Source organism: Salmo trutta, chromosome 1 (assembly GCF_901001165.1).
Source record: "Salmo trutta chromosome 1, fSalTru1.1, whole genome shotgun sequence".
Classification (NCBI taxonomy): domain Eukaryota; kingdom Metazoa; phylum Chordata; class Actinopteri; order Salmoniformes; family Salmonidae; genus Salmo; species Salmo trutta.
Window position 1 is genome coordinate 57,510,857 of NC_042957.1, and position 15,412 is coordinate 57,526,268.

Consider the following 15,412-nt stretch of genomic DNA (forward strand, 5'->3'; position numbering starts at 1 on the left):
ACATACAGCAATGAGCACTCTGTGGCTTCTGTGTTCACTCACTCTAATGGGTGAGTTCTCATTTTTGATTTCTCTCAGCTCCCCTTTCTCCTTGTTTGTCTTTGGCTTCTAAGAAATAATACATTTTTTGGCACATTATTGAAAATGGAACTTGCGTATGAGTCCCATATTCTACCACGTACGAATAACCCATCCACTGTGCCACTATTTGTATCAGTTGTGATCCATGTCTTCTGTAATCTAAGGTAGGGTCTACTCTCCTAAGCAGGTGGCGTCTCCACTACGGAGGACTGTTCCTATCATCGTCTTCAGGATCACTTGGGTCTGTCACAGACAAATGAAAGTACAACAGGTCTGCGGCCTGTGGTGCACTGGACCAATTCTACACTAGTTATGGTAGACATGATTCTGTTTGGTATTATGGATTTGGTAAGTGTTTGTCTTTCAACCCTCTGCCAACATTTTGTTGAGTGATCTCTGCCCTGAAACTCTGCAACTAATATATATATATATATATATATACACATACATACATACATACATACATACATACAGTCGTGGCCAAAAGTTTTGAGAATTACAAATATTAATTTTCACAAAGTCTGCTGCTTCAGTGTCTTTTAGATATTTGTCAGATGTTACTATGGAATAATTACAAGCATTTCATAAGTGTCAAAGGCTTTTATTGACAATTACAATTACATCCTGACTGATGGCAGCCCATTCTTGCATAATCAATGCTTGGAGTTTGTAAGAATTTGTGGGTTTTTGTTTGTCCACCCACCTCTTGAGGATGACCACAAGTTCTCAATGGGATTAAGGTCTGGGGAGTTTCCTGGCCATGGACCCAAAATATTGATGTTTTGTTCCCCGCGCCACTTAGTTATCACTTTTGCCTTATGGCAAGGTGCTCCATCATGCTGGAAAAGGCATTGTTTGTCACCAAACTGTTCCTGGATAGTTGGGAGAAGTTGCTCTCGGAGGATATGTTGATACCATTCTTTATTCATGGCTGTGTTCTTAGGCAAAATTGTGAGTGAGCCCACTCCCTTGGCTGAGAAGCAACCCCACACATGAATGGTCTCAGGGTGCTTTACTGTTGGCATGACACAGGACTGATGGTAGCACTCACCTTGTCTTCTCCAGACAAGTTTTTTTTCCTGGATGCCCCAAACAATCGGAAAGGGGATTCATCAGAGAAAATGACTTAACCCCAGTCCTCAGCAGTCCAATTCCTGTACCTTTTGCAGAATATCAGTCTGTTCCTGATGTTTTTCCTGGAGAGAAGTGGCTTCTTTGCTGCCCTTCTTGACACCAGGCCATCCTCCAAAAGTCTTCGCCTCATTGTGCGTGCAGATGCACTCACACCTGCCTGCTGCCATTCCTGAGCAAGCTCTGTACTGGTGGTGCCCCGATCCCGCAGATGAATCAACTTTAGGAGACGGTCCTGGCACTTGCTGGACTTTCTTGGGCGCCCTGAAGCCTTCTTCACAACAATTGAACCTCTCTCCTTGAAGTTCTTGATGATCCGATAAATGGTTGATTTAGGTGCAATCTTACTGGCAGCAATATCCTTGCCTGTGAAGCCCTTTTTGTGCAAAGCAATGAGGATGGCACGTGTTTCCTTGCAGGTAACCATGATTGACAGAGGAAGAACAATGATTCCAAGCACCACCCTCCTTTTGAAGCTTCCAGTCTGTTATTCAAACTCAATCAGCATGACAAAGTGATCTCCAGCCGTGTCCTCGTCAACACTCACACCTGTGTTAACGAGAGAATCACTGACATGATGTCAGCTGGTCCTTTTGTGGCAGGGCTGAAATGCAGTGGTAATGTTTTTTTGGGATTCAGTTCATTTGCATGGCGAAGAGGGACTTTGCAATTAATTGCAATTTATCTTATCACTCTTCATAACATTCTGGAGTATATGCAAATTGCAATCATACAAACTGAGGCAGCAGACTTTGTGAAAATTAATATTTGTGTCATTCTCAACTTTTGGCCACGACTGTATATACATACATATACATACACAGTGAGTAAACAGTATAAAAATATGATATGTTGATATCAATATTATAGTATATCAACAATTAATATAAAGTATAATAATAATATTGATAATATATCAATAATTAATATAAATAATGATATCAATCTGATACCCAACTGTGCAGTTGATAACATGGCATACAACCGTTGGTTGATGCAATATAGTAGGCCTGGAAAGAGACCTATGTTTGATTCAACACTTGGAGGATCATCCATACAAGTTGTCTTACAGGAGAGACACATGCTCATGTATAAGGAGAGAAGTATTTCCATTTTTTTCAGTAATTTATGTATTATGACTACGTAATCTATACAGTGCCTTCAAGTATTCACACCCCTTGACTTTTTCTACATTTTGTTGTTACAAAGTGGGATTAAAATGGATTTAAATGTCATTTTTTTTGTCAACAATCTACACAAAATACTCTGTCAGTGGAAGAACAATAAAAACTTTATGAGAAAGAAAACACATATATCTTTGTTAGATACATATTCAACCCCCTGAGTCAATACATATTTAGAATCACCTTTGGCAGCGATTACAGCTGTGAGTCTTTCTTGGTAAATCTAAGAGGTTTCCACACCTGGATTGTGCAACATTAGCCCATTTTATTATTTTCAAAATCTTTCAAGCTCTGTCAAATTAGTTGTTGACTATTGCTAGACAACCATTTTCAGGTGTTGCCATAGATTTTCAAGTAGATTTCAGTTAAAACTGTAACTCAGCCACTTAGGAACATTCAGTGTCTTCTTGGTAAGCAACTCCAGTGTAGATTTGGCCTTGTGTTTTAGGTTATTGTCCTGCTGAAAGGTGAATTCATCTCCCAGTGTCTGGTGGAAAGCCGACTGAACCAGATTTTACTCCAGGATTTTGCTTGTGCTTAGCTCCATTCTGTTTATTTTTTTATCCTGAAAAACTCCCAAGTGTTTAACGATTACAAGCATACCCATAACATGATGCAGCCACCGCTATGTTTGAAAATATGGAGAGTGGTACTCAGCAATGTATTGGATTTGCCCCAAACAAAAGGCTTTGTATTGAGGACAAAAAGTGAATTGCTTTGTTACAAACAGGATGCATGTTAGGAATATTTCTATTCTGTACAGGCTTCCTTCTTTTCACTCTGTTAGTTAGGTTAGGATTGTGGAGTAACTACAATGTTGTTGATCCATCCTCAGTTTTTTCCTATCACAGCCATTAAACTTTCTAACTGTTTTAAAGTCACTATTGGCCTCATGGTGAAATCCCTGAGCGGTTTCCTTGCTCTCCGGCAACTGAGTTAGGAAGGATGCCTGTATCTTTGTAGTGACTGGGTGTATTGATACACCATCCAAACTTGAATTATTAACTTCACCATGCTCAAGGAATATTCAATCTCTGCTTTTGATTTTTTTTTTTACCCATCTACCAATAGGTGCCCTTCTTTGGGAGAGTTTGAAAACCTCCCTGGTCTTTGTGGTTTAATCTGTGTTTGAAATTCACTGCTAGACAGATAATTATATGTGTGGGGTTCAGAGATGAGGTAGTCATTCTAAAATCATGTTAAACACTAGTATTGCACACAGAGTGAATCTATGCTTATGTGACTGGTTGAGCACATTTTTATTCCTGAACTTATTTAGGCTTGCCATAACAAAGTGGATGAATACTTAATCACTCAAGACATTTCAGCTTCTCATTTGTAAAAAAATCAAAAAACATAATTCCACTTTGACATTATGGGGTGTTGTGTGTAGGCCAATCTAAAGTTAAGTCAATACTTGCTTTTAACAAATATTACAAATAAATAGTAAAACAACATATTTTCCTACCCTTTAATACTGCAATGTTGCCCCGAGTCAACAAATTACATTGTAGGCTGGGGGTACAAAAGACTATGATTGGATAATAATTTGTTATCCCCAAACCTCAAAAAACAAGAGCTCAAAAATGTTTTAGATGAAAAACAAAAAGGCCTGCAGTATATGGTACTGTAGTGTTTATAGCTTAATGTGGTTATTTCAATAATGTCAGCAGTTTGTTAGGAAGTGTGCAATTGCATTTCTGTTAGTACATATACATGGTACACTCTTAGGGGAAAAAAGTGCTATCTAGAACCTAAAAGGGTTCTTTGGCTGTCCCCATAGGAGAACCCTTTGAAGAACCCTTTTGGTTTCAGGTAGAACCATTTCCTTAGAGGGTTCCATGTAGAGCCCTTTCCACAGAGAGTTCTACCTGGAACCAAAAAGGGTTCTCCTATGGAGACAGCCGAAGAACCCTTTTGGAACCCTTTTTTCTAAGAGTGTATGTACTACTACCACCACTTATAGGTAACTGACAAAATAATGGAAACACTTGAGTAAATGAGGAATACAAAGTATTTTGAAAGCAGGTGTTTCCACACAGGTATGGTTCCTGAGTTAATTAAACAATTAATATCCCATCACGCTTGGGGCCATGTATAAAAATACTGGGCAGGCCAATATTATGGCTACCATGAATATGCCCCCATAGGATGACAATGGACATTAGTGGTCACTGAATGGTTTGATGAGCATGAAAATGATGTAAACCATATGTCATGCCAAGCCGTCTCAGTCACCAGATCTCAACCCAATTGAACACTTAAGGGAGATTCTGAAGCGGCGCCTGAGACAGAATTTTACACCACCATCAACAAAACACCAAATTAGATTTATTGTGGAAGAATTGTGTTGCATCCCTCCAATAGAGTTTCAGACACTTATAGAATCTATTCCAAGATGCATTTAAACTGTTCTGGCTCGTGGTGGCCTAACGCCCTAATAAGACACTTTATGTTGGTGTTTCCTTTATTTTGGCAGTTACCTGTACATCAATTTGAATTTATTCATTTTTGATTGTCTGCAGAATGAGAAGTCCTCAACTTTCACCAGCTATGTCTTAATCTCAACAGTAAGTACAGATGTTGTTGATATTTATTCACTCCTATTTATTTCCCTTATGGCCTGTTGTGATAATTGATTTTCATGTACCTTTACTTTCTTAACTCCTGTATTATGTACAGGCCTGGGTGAATTACTTCATAGCTTGGGAACCAAAGGAATTTTGCGGAATTTCAAAAATGACTGTTCCAAGAGAACGGGTCTGGATACCAGATATAGGTATCCAAGAAGAGTGAGTACCATTCATAAGTCTCAGTAATATTTCAGCAGTCAACACATTTTCACTATGGATAGATTTTTTTCCCCCTTCTGTTTCCTTAAAATGAAATGCATTTGAATAGCTTTGTAATTATACTATAACTTGATAACAAAGTGATCCTTCTCTACTTCATCGTTAGCCTTTATGTACAGTCCATCACAATGAAATACCGTTTATCATAGTTTCCACAATTTGTATGTTTGATAAGGGGTCAAATAACACTAAAAGTGCTCCTACTACACAGTATATATTACATAACATAGCATGCCAAAAAAACACCTGTCGTTGCTGTATCTTTCATTGCTGTCGTCCAACAACGACGAGACAGCCTACAGGGAGGAGGTGAGAGCCCTGGTGGAGCGGTGCAAGGAAAATGAACCTCTCCCTCAACAAAACGAAGGAGCTGATCGTGGAGATGACCGAGAGAGATCGCCCCCATCCACATGGACGGGGCCTCAATAGAGCGGATCAAAAGCTTCAAGTTCTTCAGCGTGGATATCACTGAGGACCTGAAATGGTCCCTCCACACCGACACTGTGGTGAAGAAGGCGCAACAGTGCCTCTTCAACCTCATGAGGCTGGAGAAATTTGGCTCGTCCCCTAAGACCGTTAAGAACTTCTACAGATGCACCATTGAGAGCATTCTGTCAGGCTGTATCACTGCCTGGTATGGCAACTGCACCACCCACAACCGCAGGGCTCTCCAGAGGGTGGTGTGGTCAGCCCAACACTTCACTGAGGGCACACTGCCTCCAGGACATCTACAACACCTGGTGTCATAGGAAGGTCAAGAGGATAATCGAGGACCTCAGCCACCCGAGCCACGACCTATTCGTCCGCTACCTTCTAGCAGGCGGAGACAGTACAGGTGCATCAAAGCTGGGACCGAGAGACTAAAAAACAGCTTCTTTCTCCAGGCCATCAGACTACTAAACAGTTATCACTAGACGGCCTCCGCCCAGTACCTTGCCCTGCACCTAGCCGGCTACCACAGGGTACTCTACCATGCACCTTAGAGACTGCTTCCCTAAGTACATAGTCATTGAACACTGGTCACTTAAATTATGTTTCATAATGTGTATTGGTCAAAAAATGTTGTGATTAGAAACAGATAAGATGAACATTCTTGCAACATTATTTTGTTAACTTAATTTCTCAGATAAAATGAACTTGCTTTATAAGTACTGTATTATCAACATAGCTCATCCATTTAACTACTGCTGTACATACATTTTTCCTACATTTATTGTTCATACTGTCTACACACCAGGTCTTTATTTTCCGAACTCTGACATTGCCCTTTTCGATATTGCTCGATCTGATATCTTAATTTATTGTTTCTTTTTGTGTATTAGTTTTGTCCTGCTAGATATTTGCTGCATTGCTGGAGCTAGAAACACAAGCATTTTGCTGCACCTGCTTGAACGTCCTGTTATGGAGACGCAGGTGCAGCTGGTGAGTTTGATATAAACGAACATGGCGCGATACAAAACAAGCGAAGCGTCTGACATGAAAACAGAAACAATACTGCCTGGTGAGGAAAAACTACAGAGTGACAGATATAGGGGAAGTAATCAGGGTAGTGATAAAGTCCAGGTGGGCATAATGATGGGGCGCAGGTGTGCGTAATAATGGTTGTCAGGTGTGCATAATGATGGGTTGCCAGGACCGGTGGTTAGTAAACTGGCAACGTCGAGCGCCGGAGCGGGAGTAGACGTTACACGACTGCTAATCTGTGTACAGAACAAATACACTTTGATTGGATTATTTGTAGTTGATTGTCAACCATAGAAACCATGATGATATACTGATAAAAGTTATCATCTTTCAGCTAGCCTTTGTAGGGAACAAACAATGGGCATTGGAGCTGAATACGAGAACCCCATATCTGTGTGTTTAATGCGCTGTTTCAGGGGAAAAATACAAAGCTGCTTTTATGAAAAGTCTGTTTGGTGTCCTTTGAAACCGGATCTCAGTCTGGGATTAGATTAACAACCTTTTTTGCCTTCGCACTGTCCCACTGAACTATACTTCTGAACTTTTCTTCCTTTACCAATTGCCCCATTAGATGTTTTATATAATGTTGTAATTTTGTAAATCTTTTAATTTTACGTCCTTCATAGTAGCTGAAGAGGTCCATCAGCCACTCTTGGGCTACAATACCTATTTTGCCAATTGGCCTGGACCCCTTTTACTACCGATACGGAGCCCCGCCGATCCTTCACAACTGGTCTACCGACGTAATCCGCCCGAGGGGGTTTTCAACAGGCTCCTCCGTCGCGACGTCCCCTGAATGCCCATCTGCTAGCCATCTAGAGCATATCGGACTGTTAGTTGAAGAGGTCCATCAGCCAATTTACTTGGGCTACAATACCTATTTTGCCAATTGGCCTGGACCCTTTTACTACACGGAGCCCTGCCGATCCATCACGACTGGTCTGCGGACGTAACCGCCCGAGGGGGCTACAACTGACTCTTCCGTCACGACTTCCCCCTAAGGTCCTTCTGCTAGCCCCGGCTAGCTGTCTGAATCGTCCGTGTCTCCAGCCCGCCTAGCTACTCCCTAGACTCCATGATCACTCGGATACGCATGCCTCTCCCTAATGACAATATGTCTTGTCCATTGCTGTTTTGGTTAGTGATTCTTGTCTTATTTCACTGTAGAGCCTCCAGCCCTGCCTTAGCTAACCCTTTTCTTCCACCTCCCACACATGCAGTGACCTCACCTGTTTTAAATGGTGTCTCTAGAGACAATACCTCTCTCATCGTCACTCAATGCCTAGGTTTACCTTCACTGTAATCACATCCTACCATAACCTTGTCTGTACATTATGCCTTGAATCCATTTTTCCGTGCCCAGAAACCTGCTCCTTTTACTCTCTATTCCGAACACACTAGACAACCAGTTCTTATAGCCTTTAGCCGTACCCTTATCCCTCTGTTCCTCTGGTGATGTAGAGGTTAATCCAGAACCTGCAGGGCCTAGCTCCACTCCCATTCCCCAGGCTCTCTCATTTGTTGACTTCTGTAACCGTAAAAGCCTTGGTTTCATGCATGTTAACAGTAGAAGCCTCCTCTCTAAGTTTGTTTCATTCACTGCTTTAGCACACTCTGCCAACCCGGATGTCCTAGCCGTGTCTGAATCCTGGCTTAGGAAAGCCACCAAAAACTCTGAATTTTTCATCCCTAACTACGACATTTTCAGACAAGATAGAACTGCCAAAGGGGTGGAGTTGCAATCTATTGTCATACTATCCAGGTCTGTGCCCAAACAATTTGAGCTTCTACTTTTAAAAATACACCTTTCCAGAAACAAGTCTCTCACTGTTGCCACTTGCTATAGACCACCTTCTGCCCCCAGTTGTGCCCTGGACACCATATGTGAATTGATTGCCCCCCATCTATCTTCAGAGCTCGTGCTGTTAGGTCACCAAAACTGGGACATGCTTCCGGCCGTCCTATAATCTAAGATAGATGCCCTCAATCTCACACACATTATCAATGAACCTACCAGGTACAACCCCAAATCTGTAAACATGGGCACCCTCATAGATATTATCCTAACCAACCTGCCCTCCAAATACACCTCTGCTGTCATCAACCAGGATCTCAGCGATCACTGCCTCATTGCCTGCGTCCGTAATAGCTCTGCGGTCAAACGACCACCCCTCATCACTGTCAAATGCTCCCTAAAACACTTCAGCGAGCAGGCCTTTCTAATCGACCTGGCCCGGGTATCCTGGAAGGATATTGACCTCATTCCGTTAGTAGAGGATGCCTGGTTATTCTATAAAAGTGCTTTCTTCTTAAATAAGCATGCCCCATTCAAAAAATGTAGAACCAGGAACAGATATAGTCCTTGGTTCACTCCAGACCTGACTACCCTTGACCAGCACAAAAACATCCTGTGATGTACTGCATTAGCATCAAATAGCCCCCACGATATGCAACTTTCCAGGGAAATTAGGAACCAATATACACAGGCAGTTAGGAAAGCAAAGGCTAGGTTTTTCAAACAGAAATTTGCATCCTGTAGCACAAACTCCAAAAAGTTCTGGGACACTGTAAAGTCCATGGAGAATAAGAGCACCTCCTCCCAGCTGCCCACTGTACTGAGGCTAGGAAGCACTGTCACCACCAATAAATCCACGATAATTGAGAATTTCAATAAGCATTTTTCTACGGCTGGCCATGCTTCCCACCTGGCTACCCCTACCCCGGTCAACAGCCCTGCACCCCCCACAGCAACTTGCCCAAGCGTCACCCATTTCTCCTTCACCCAAATCCAGATAGCCGATGTTCTGAAAGAGCTGCAAAATCTGGACCCCTACAAATCAGCCGGGCTAGACAATCTGGACCCTCTCTTTCTAAAATTAATCGCAGCAATTGTTGCAACCCCTATTACTAGCCTGTTCAACCTCTCTTTCGTATCGTCTGAGATCCCCAAAAATTGGAAATCTGCAACAGTCATCCCCCTCTTCAAAGGGGGAGACACTCTTGACCCAAACTGTTACAGACCTATATCTATCCTACCCTGCCTTTCTAAAGTCTTCGAAGGCCAAGTTAACAAACAGATCACCGACCATTTTGAATCCCGCCGTACCTTCTCCACTATGCAATCTGGTTTCCGAGCTGGTCATGGGTGCACCTCAGCCACGCTCAAGGTCCTAAACGATATCATAACTGCCATGGATAAGAGACAATACTGTGCAGCTGTATTCATCAACCTGGCCAAGGCTTTCGACTCTGTCAATCACCACATTCTTATCGGCAGACTCAACAGCCTTGGTTTCTCAAATGACTGCCTCGCCTGGTTCACCAACTACTTCTCAGACTTCAGTGTGTTAAATCGGAGGGCCTGTTGTCCATCTCTATGGGGGTGCCACAGGGTTCAATTCTCGGGCCGACTCTTTTCTCTGTATACATCAATTATGTCGCTCTTGCTGCTGGTGATTCTCTGATCCACTTCTATGCAGATGACACCATTCTGTATACTTCTGGCCCTTCTTTGGACACTGTGTTAACTAATATCCAGACGAGCTTCAATGCAATACAACTCTCCTTCCGTGGCCTCCAACTGCTCTTAAATGCAAGTAAAGCTAAATGCATGCTCTTCAACCGAACGCTGCCCGCACCTGCCCGCCCGTCCAGCATCACTACTCTGGATGGTTCTGACTTAGAATATGTGGACAACTACAAATACCTAGGTGTCTGGTTAGATTGTAAACTCTCCTTCCAGACTCACATTAAGCATCTCCAATCCAAAATTAAATCTAGAATTGGCTTCTTATTTCGCAACAAAGCATCCTTCACTCATGCTGCCAAACATACCCTCGTAAAACTGACCATCCTACCGATCCTCGACTTTGGCGATGTCATTTACAAAATAGCCTCCAACACTCTACTCAGCAAATTGAATGCAGTCCTTCACAGTGCCATCTGTTTTGTCACCAAAGCCACATATACTACCTACCACTGCGACCTGTATGCTCTCGTTGGCTGGCCCTTGCTTCATATTCGTCACCAAACCCACTGGCTCCAGGTCATCTATAAGTCTTTGCTAGGTAAATCCCCACCTTATCTCAGCTCACTGGTCACCATAGCAGCACCCACCCATAGCACGCTCTCCAGCAGGTATATTTCACTGGTCACCCCCAAAGCCAATTCCTCCTTTGGCCGCCTTTCCTTCCAGTTCTCTGCTGCCAATGACTGGAACGAATTGCAAAAATCACTGAAGCTGGAGACTCATATCTCCCTCTCTAACTTTAAGCACCAGCTGTCAGAACAGCTCACAGATCACTGCACCTGTACATAGCCGATCTGTAAATAGTCCATCCAACTACCTCATCCCCATACTGTTATTTTTTTGCTCCTTTGCACCCCAGTATCTCCACTTGCACATTCATCTTCTGCACATCTATCACGCAAGTGTTTAATTGCTAAATTGTAATTATTTCGCCACTATGGCCTATTTATTGCCATACCTCCCTTATCTTACCTCATTTGCACACACTGTATATATACTTTTCTATTATGTTATGGATTGTAAGTTTGTTTATTCCATGTGTAACTCTGTGTTGTTGTATGTGTCACACTGCTTTGCTTTATCTTGGCCAGGTCGCAGTTGTAAATGAGAACTTGTTCTCAACTGGCCTACCTGGTTAAATAAAGGTGAAATAAAAAAAACAAGCTTTGATGTTATTCAGAAGTAACATATCATTGTCTTCCTTGGTAAAGAAAGTAAATTCTTACAGTGGCCAAATACTGATATGTCTTTGTCTGCACTTTCAGCATCTCTGATACAAGTAGTACCATATTGAGCCCATATGTCCAGTTGCATCATAATTGGTTAGCTCAAGTGATTGACCAGCGCCGGCTAACCACTTCCTGCAAGATGGATCTTTATAGGTTCCCCCTTGACACCCAGAGCTGCAGCATCACCTTTAAGTCCATGATACACAGAGGTGACCCCCCCTCACACACGTGTCTTTGTACCTTAGCCTCTTTCATCAACTCCTTTTTCTCATCTCCTTTTCAGAGGGCTGTACTATACAAACATGTAACATCAACAAAATATTTTCTCTTCAGCATCAGAAATAAAATTGCGGGCATTCGCCAGCACCACTGCAGTGAACCACATAGCTAGGGAGAGCATGACTACACTGGATGAATGGGACTTCCTGGGCATTGCTATGACTGAGGAAGAACTAAATTATGGTGGTGATGAAAAATGGCATCAGCTAATATACAAGGTATTAATTGAGGCAAATGACAGCATGATTTAAAAATAGAATGACTGTTGTTATGTGAGGACTATTTCATAATTTACAAGAGACTAATACAAACTGAAGGGATCACACTTGTCCCTTTCATAATTATATTAAGTATTTTTCATAAGTATTTTTTTTGTCTATTGTGCATTCTAATTTATATGATCCTTTTCCCCTTCCATACAGATCACCTTACGAAGGAGGCCACTATTATATATAATCAACCTTGTGGTACCAATCGCCTTTTTTCTTGTGTTGGATTTGGCCTCCTTTTTCATCAGTGAGGCTAAAGGGGAAAAGCTAGGCTTCAAAGTGACCATACTCTTGTCCATCTCTGTCCTATTGTTGATTCTCAATGACATCCTGCCCTCCACAGCAAACAACCTGCCAGTGATAGGTGAGAGGTTACCACATTATAGGTTTACAGCACGGTAAATACAAGAACCCCCCTCCACATTGTATTTAGCCTTATGTCATTTGCACAGTCTTATTCTCATCTTTATTCTGAGTATTTCCCCATAATCTCCTAAGTGTTATCATTTTACAGTTAAGGTCGGAAGTTTACATACACCTTAGTGCCAAATACATTTAAACTCAGTTTTTCACAATTCCTAACATTTAATCCTAGTAAAAATTCCCTGTCTTAGGTCAGTTAGGATCACCACATTATTTTAAGAATGTGAAATGTCATAATTATAGTAGAGAGTGATTTATTTCAGCTTTTATTTCTTTCATCACATTGCCAGTGGGTCAGAAGTTTACATACACTCAATTAGTATTTGGTAGCATTGCCTTTAAAATGTTTAACCTGGGTCAAACTTTTTGAGTAGCCTTCCACAAGCTTGCCACAATAAGTTGGGTGAATTTTGACCCATTCCTCCTGACAGAGCTGGTGTAACTGAGTCAGGATTGTAGGCCTCCTTGCTCGCACACGCTTTTTCAGTTCTGCCCACAAATGTTCTATAGGATTGAGGTCAGGGCTTTGTGATGGCCACTCCAATACCTTGACTTTGTTGCCCGTAAGCCATTTTGCCACAACTTTGGAAGTATGCTTGGGGTCATTGTCCATTTGGAAGACCCATTTGCGACCAAGCTTTAAATTCCTGACTGATGTCTTGAGATGTTGCTTCAATATATCCACGTTATTTTCCATCCTCATGATGCCATCTATTTTGTGAAGTGCACCAGTCCCTCCTGCAGCAAAGTACCCCCACAACATGATGCTGCCACCCCGTGCTTCACGGTTGGGATGGTGTTCTTTGGCTTGCAAGCCTCCCCCTTTTTCCTCCAAACATAACGATGGTCATTATGGCCAAACAGTAGTATTTTTGTTTCATCAGACCAGAGGACATTTCTCCAAAAAGTACGATCTTTGTCCCCATGTGCAGTTGCAAACCGTAATCTGTCTTTTTTTATGGCGGTTTTGGAGCAGTGGCTTCTTCCTTGCTGAGCGGCCTTTCAGGTTATGTCGATATAGGACTCGCTTTACTGTGGATATAGATACTTTTGTACCTGTTTCCTCTAACATCTTCACGAGGTCCTTTGCTGTTGTTCTGGGATTGATTTGCACTTTTCGCACCAAAGTACATTTATCTCTAGGAGACAGAACGAGTCTCCTTCCGGAGCGGTATGACGGCTGCATGGTCCCATGGTGTTTATTTTTGCGTACTATTGTTTGTACAGATGAACGTGGTACCTTCAGGCATTTTGAAATTGCTCCCAAGGATGAACCAGACTTGTGGAGGTCTACATTCATTTTCTGAAGTCGTGGCTGATTTCTTTTGATTTTCCCATGATGTCAAGCATAGAGGCACTGAGTTTGAAGGTAGGCCGTGAAATACATCCACAGGTACACCTCCAATTGACTCAAATTATGTCTATTAGCCTATCAGAAGCTTCTAAAGACATGACATACTTTTCTGGAATTTTCCAAGCTTTTTGTAGGCACAGTCAACTTAGTGTATGTAAACTTCTGACCCACTGGAATTGTGATACAGTGAAATAATCTGTCTGTAAACAATTGTTGGAAAAATTACTTTTGTCATGCAGAAAGTAGATGTCCTAAATGACTTGCCAAAACTATAGTTTGTTAACAAGAAATATGTGGAGTGGTTGAAAAACAAGTTTTAATGACTCCAACCTAAGTGTATGTAAACTTCCGACTTCCACTGTATATAATTGACATTTCCCTTTCTCCAGCTATTTACTGCATCGTAATCTTTGCCCTTACGGGCCTCAGCCTCCTGGAGACCATGCTGATGAGCTTCCTGATTGATATGGACAGCAGGGTTGATCAGGACGTCCAGACCTCTGCTAAGACCTGTGAAGAGACTCAAGAAGAGACTGAATGCCGAAGAGGTGAAATATTTTGTTATTCTCATAAGAGATCGATTATGATCCAGGACATTACTGAGGCCATAGATGTAGAATATAATACCCCCAACACAATTGATTCGACTCCAGAAACTGCAAGAAAACCTTCCAATTTTCTTTTTAGAGCCTCAGAGAGATGCTGAGAGCAGCCTGGAGAAGGTGGACACCTTTAACAAGAAGGACCTCGATGGAGACTGGCTGAACAACCCCTACCTGCTGCAGCTGATCCTAAAGGAGGTGCAGAACGTACGGCAGGAATGGTTCTCTGTTAATGTGAGATGTGGCAAGAAGAAGCCTGGGTACTGGGAGAAAGTGGCCAGACGCATTGACCAGGCTTACTTTTGCCTTTATCTCATTACTGCCATTATTTTTCTGTTATTCATAAGTTTCATGTGGCTTCACTAACTATGCACAGGGCATTTACAATATATGAGGGTTTTTAGGCTCTTTGGGTTACTTATATGCACAATATTGGTACTTAATGGTAAATAATACTGGTAAATTCCAATAAATTATTCTTTATAAATAGCTGTTTCCCTGCAAGACCTGTAGACTAAAGCTTTTAATATATTTTACATTAACTTCATTACCTAACCTGACTTAGGTTCACTTGGCTACTGTTTCTGTTGTTAAGGCTATTGTTCATGTCTATCATTGAGCTAACTGAAATTAAAAAAATACTATTTGCAACATTCTTTAAGTTGTTTCCAGTAGCGGTGCGTGGGAAACATCTATGGGCAAGCCCCCCCCCAAAATCATATTACAACCTATGTGTTGTGATAATTGCGTTGTTTGCTCTATTACCTGTTAGTTCGTGTGCCTTGCCACCGTGATATACAGTGCATTCGGAAAGTATTCAGACCCCTTGATTTTTTTTACAGCTTTATTCTAAAATGTATTTTTTGTATAAAATTCTCATCAATCTACACACAATACCCCATAATGACAAAGTGATAACAGGTTTTTAGAAATGTTTGCAAATTTATTACAAATTAAAAACTGAAATACCCTATTGACATAAGTATTCAGACCCTTTGCTTTGACACTCGAAATT

The 15,412-nt window shown here is 41.7% G+C and overlaps 1 protein-coding gene across 1 annotated transcript; it reads left to right on the forward strand.

The window, feature by feature from the left end:
- Positions 1-54: 54 nt before the first annotated feature.
- On the forward strand, positions 55-15,053 carry LOC115202452 (5-hydroxytryptamine receptor 3A-like). Its single transcript, XM_029766605.1, has 8 exons — positions 55-429; positions 4,922-4,966; positions 5,079-5,188; positions 11,507-11,679; positions 11,804-11,967; positions 12,172-12,382; positions 14,185-14,343; positions 14,483-15,053. The coding sequence occupies exons 1-8, from the start codon at positions 394-396 to the stop codon at positions 14,761-14,763; spliced, it is 1,179 nt and encodes a 392-aa protein (XP_029622465.1). The 5' UTR covers positions 55-393; the 3' UTR covers positions 14,764-15,053.
- The last annotated feature ends 359 nt before the right edge of the window (positions 15,054-15,412 follow it).

Bases quoted from the DNA above. Each gene is read 5' to 3' on its own strand.
- LOC115202452 (XM_029766605.1), top strand. From the start codon at position 394: ATGGTAGACATGATTCTGTTTGGTATTATGGATTTG. The intron at 4,967-5,078 runs GTAAGTACAGAT...TATTATGTACAG, and splicing joins GCTATGTCTTAATCTCAACA to GCCTGGGTGAATTACTTCAT. The intron at 5,189-11,506 runs GTGAGTACCATT...CTGCACTTTCAG, and splicing joins GATATAGGTATCCAAGAAGA to CATCTCTGATACAAGTAGTA.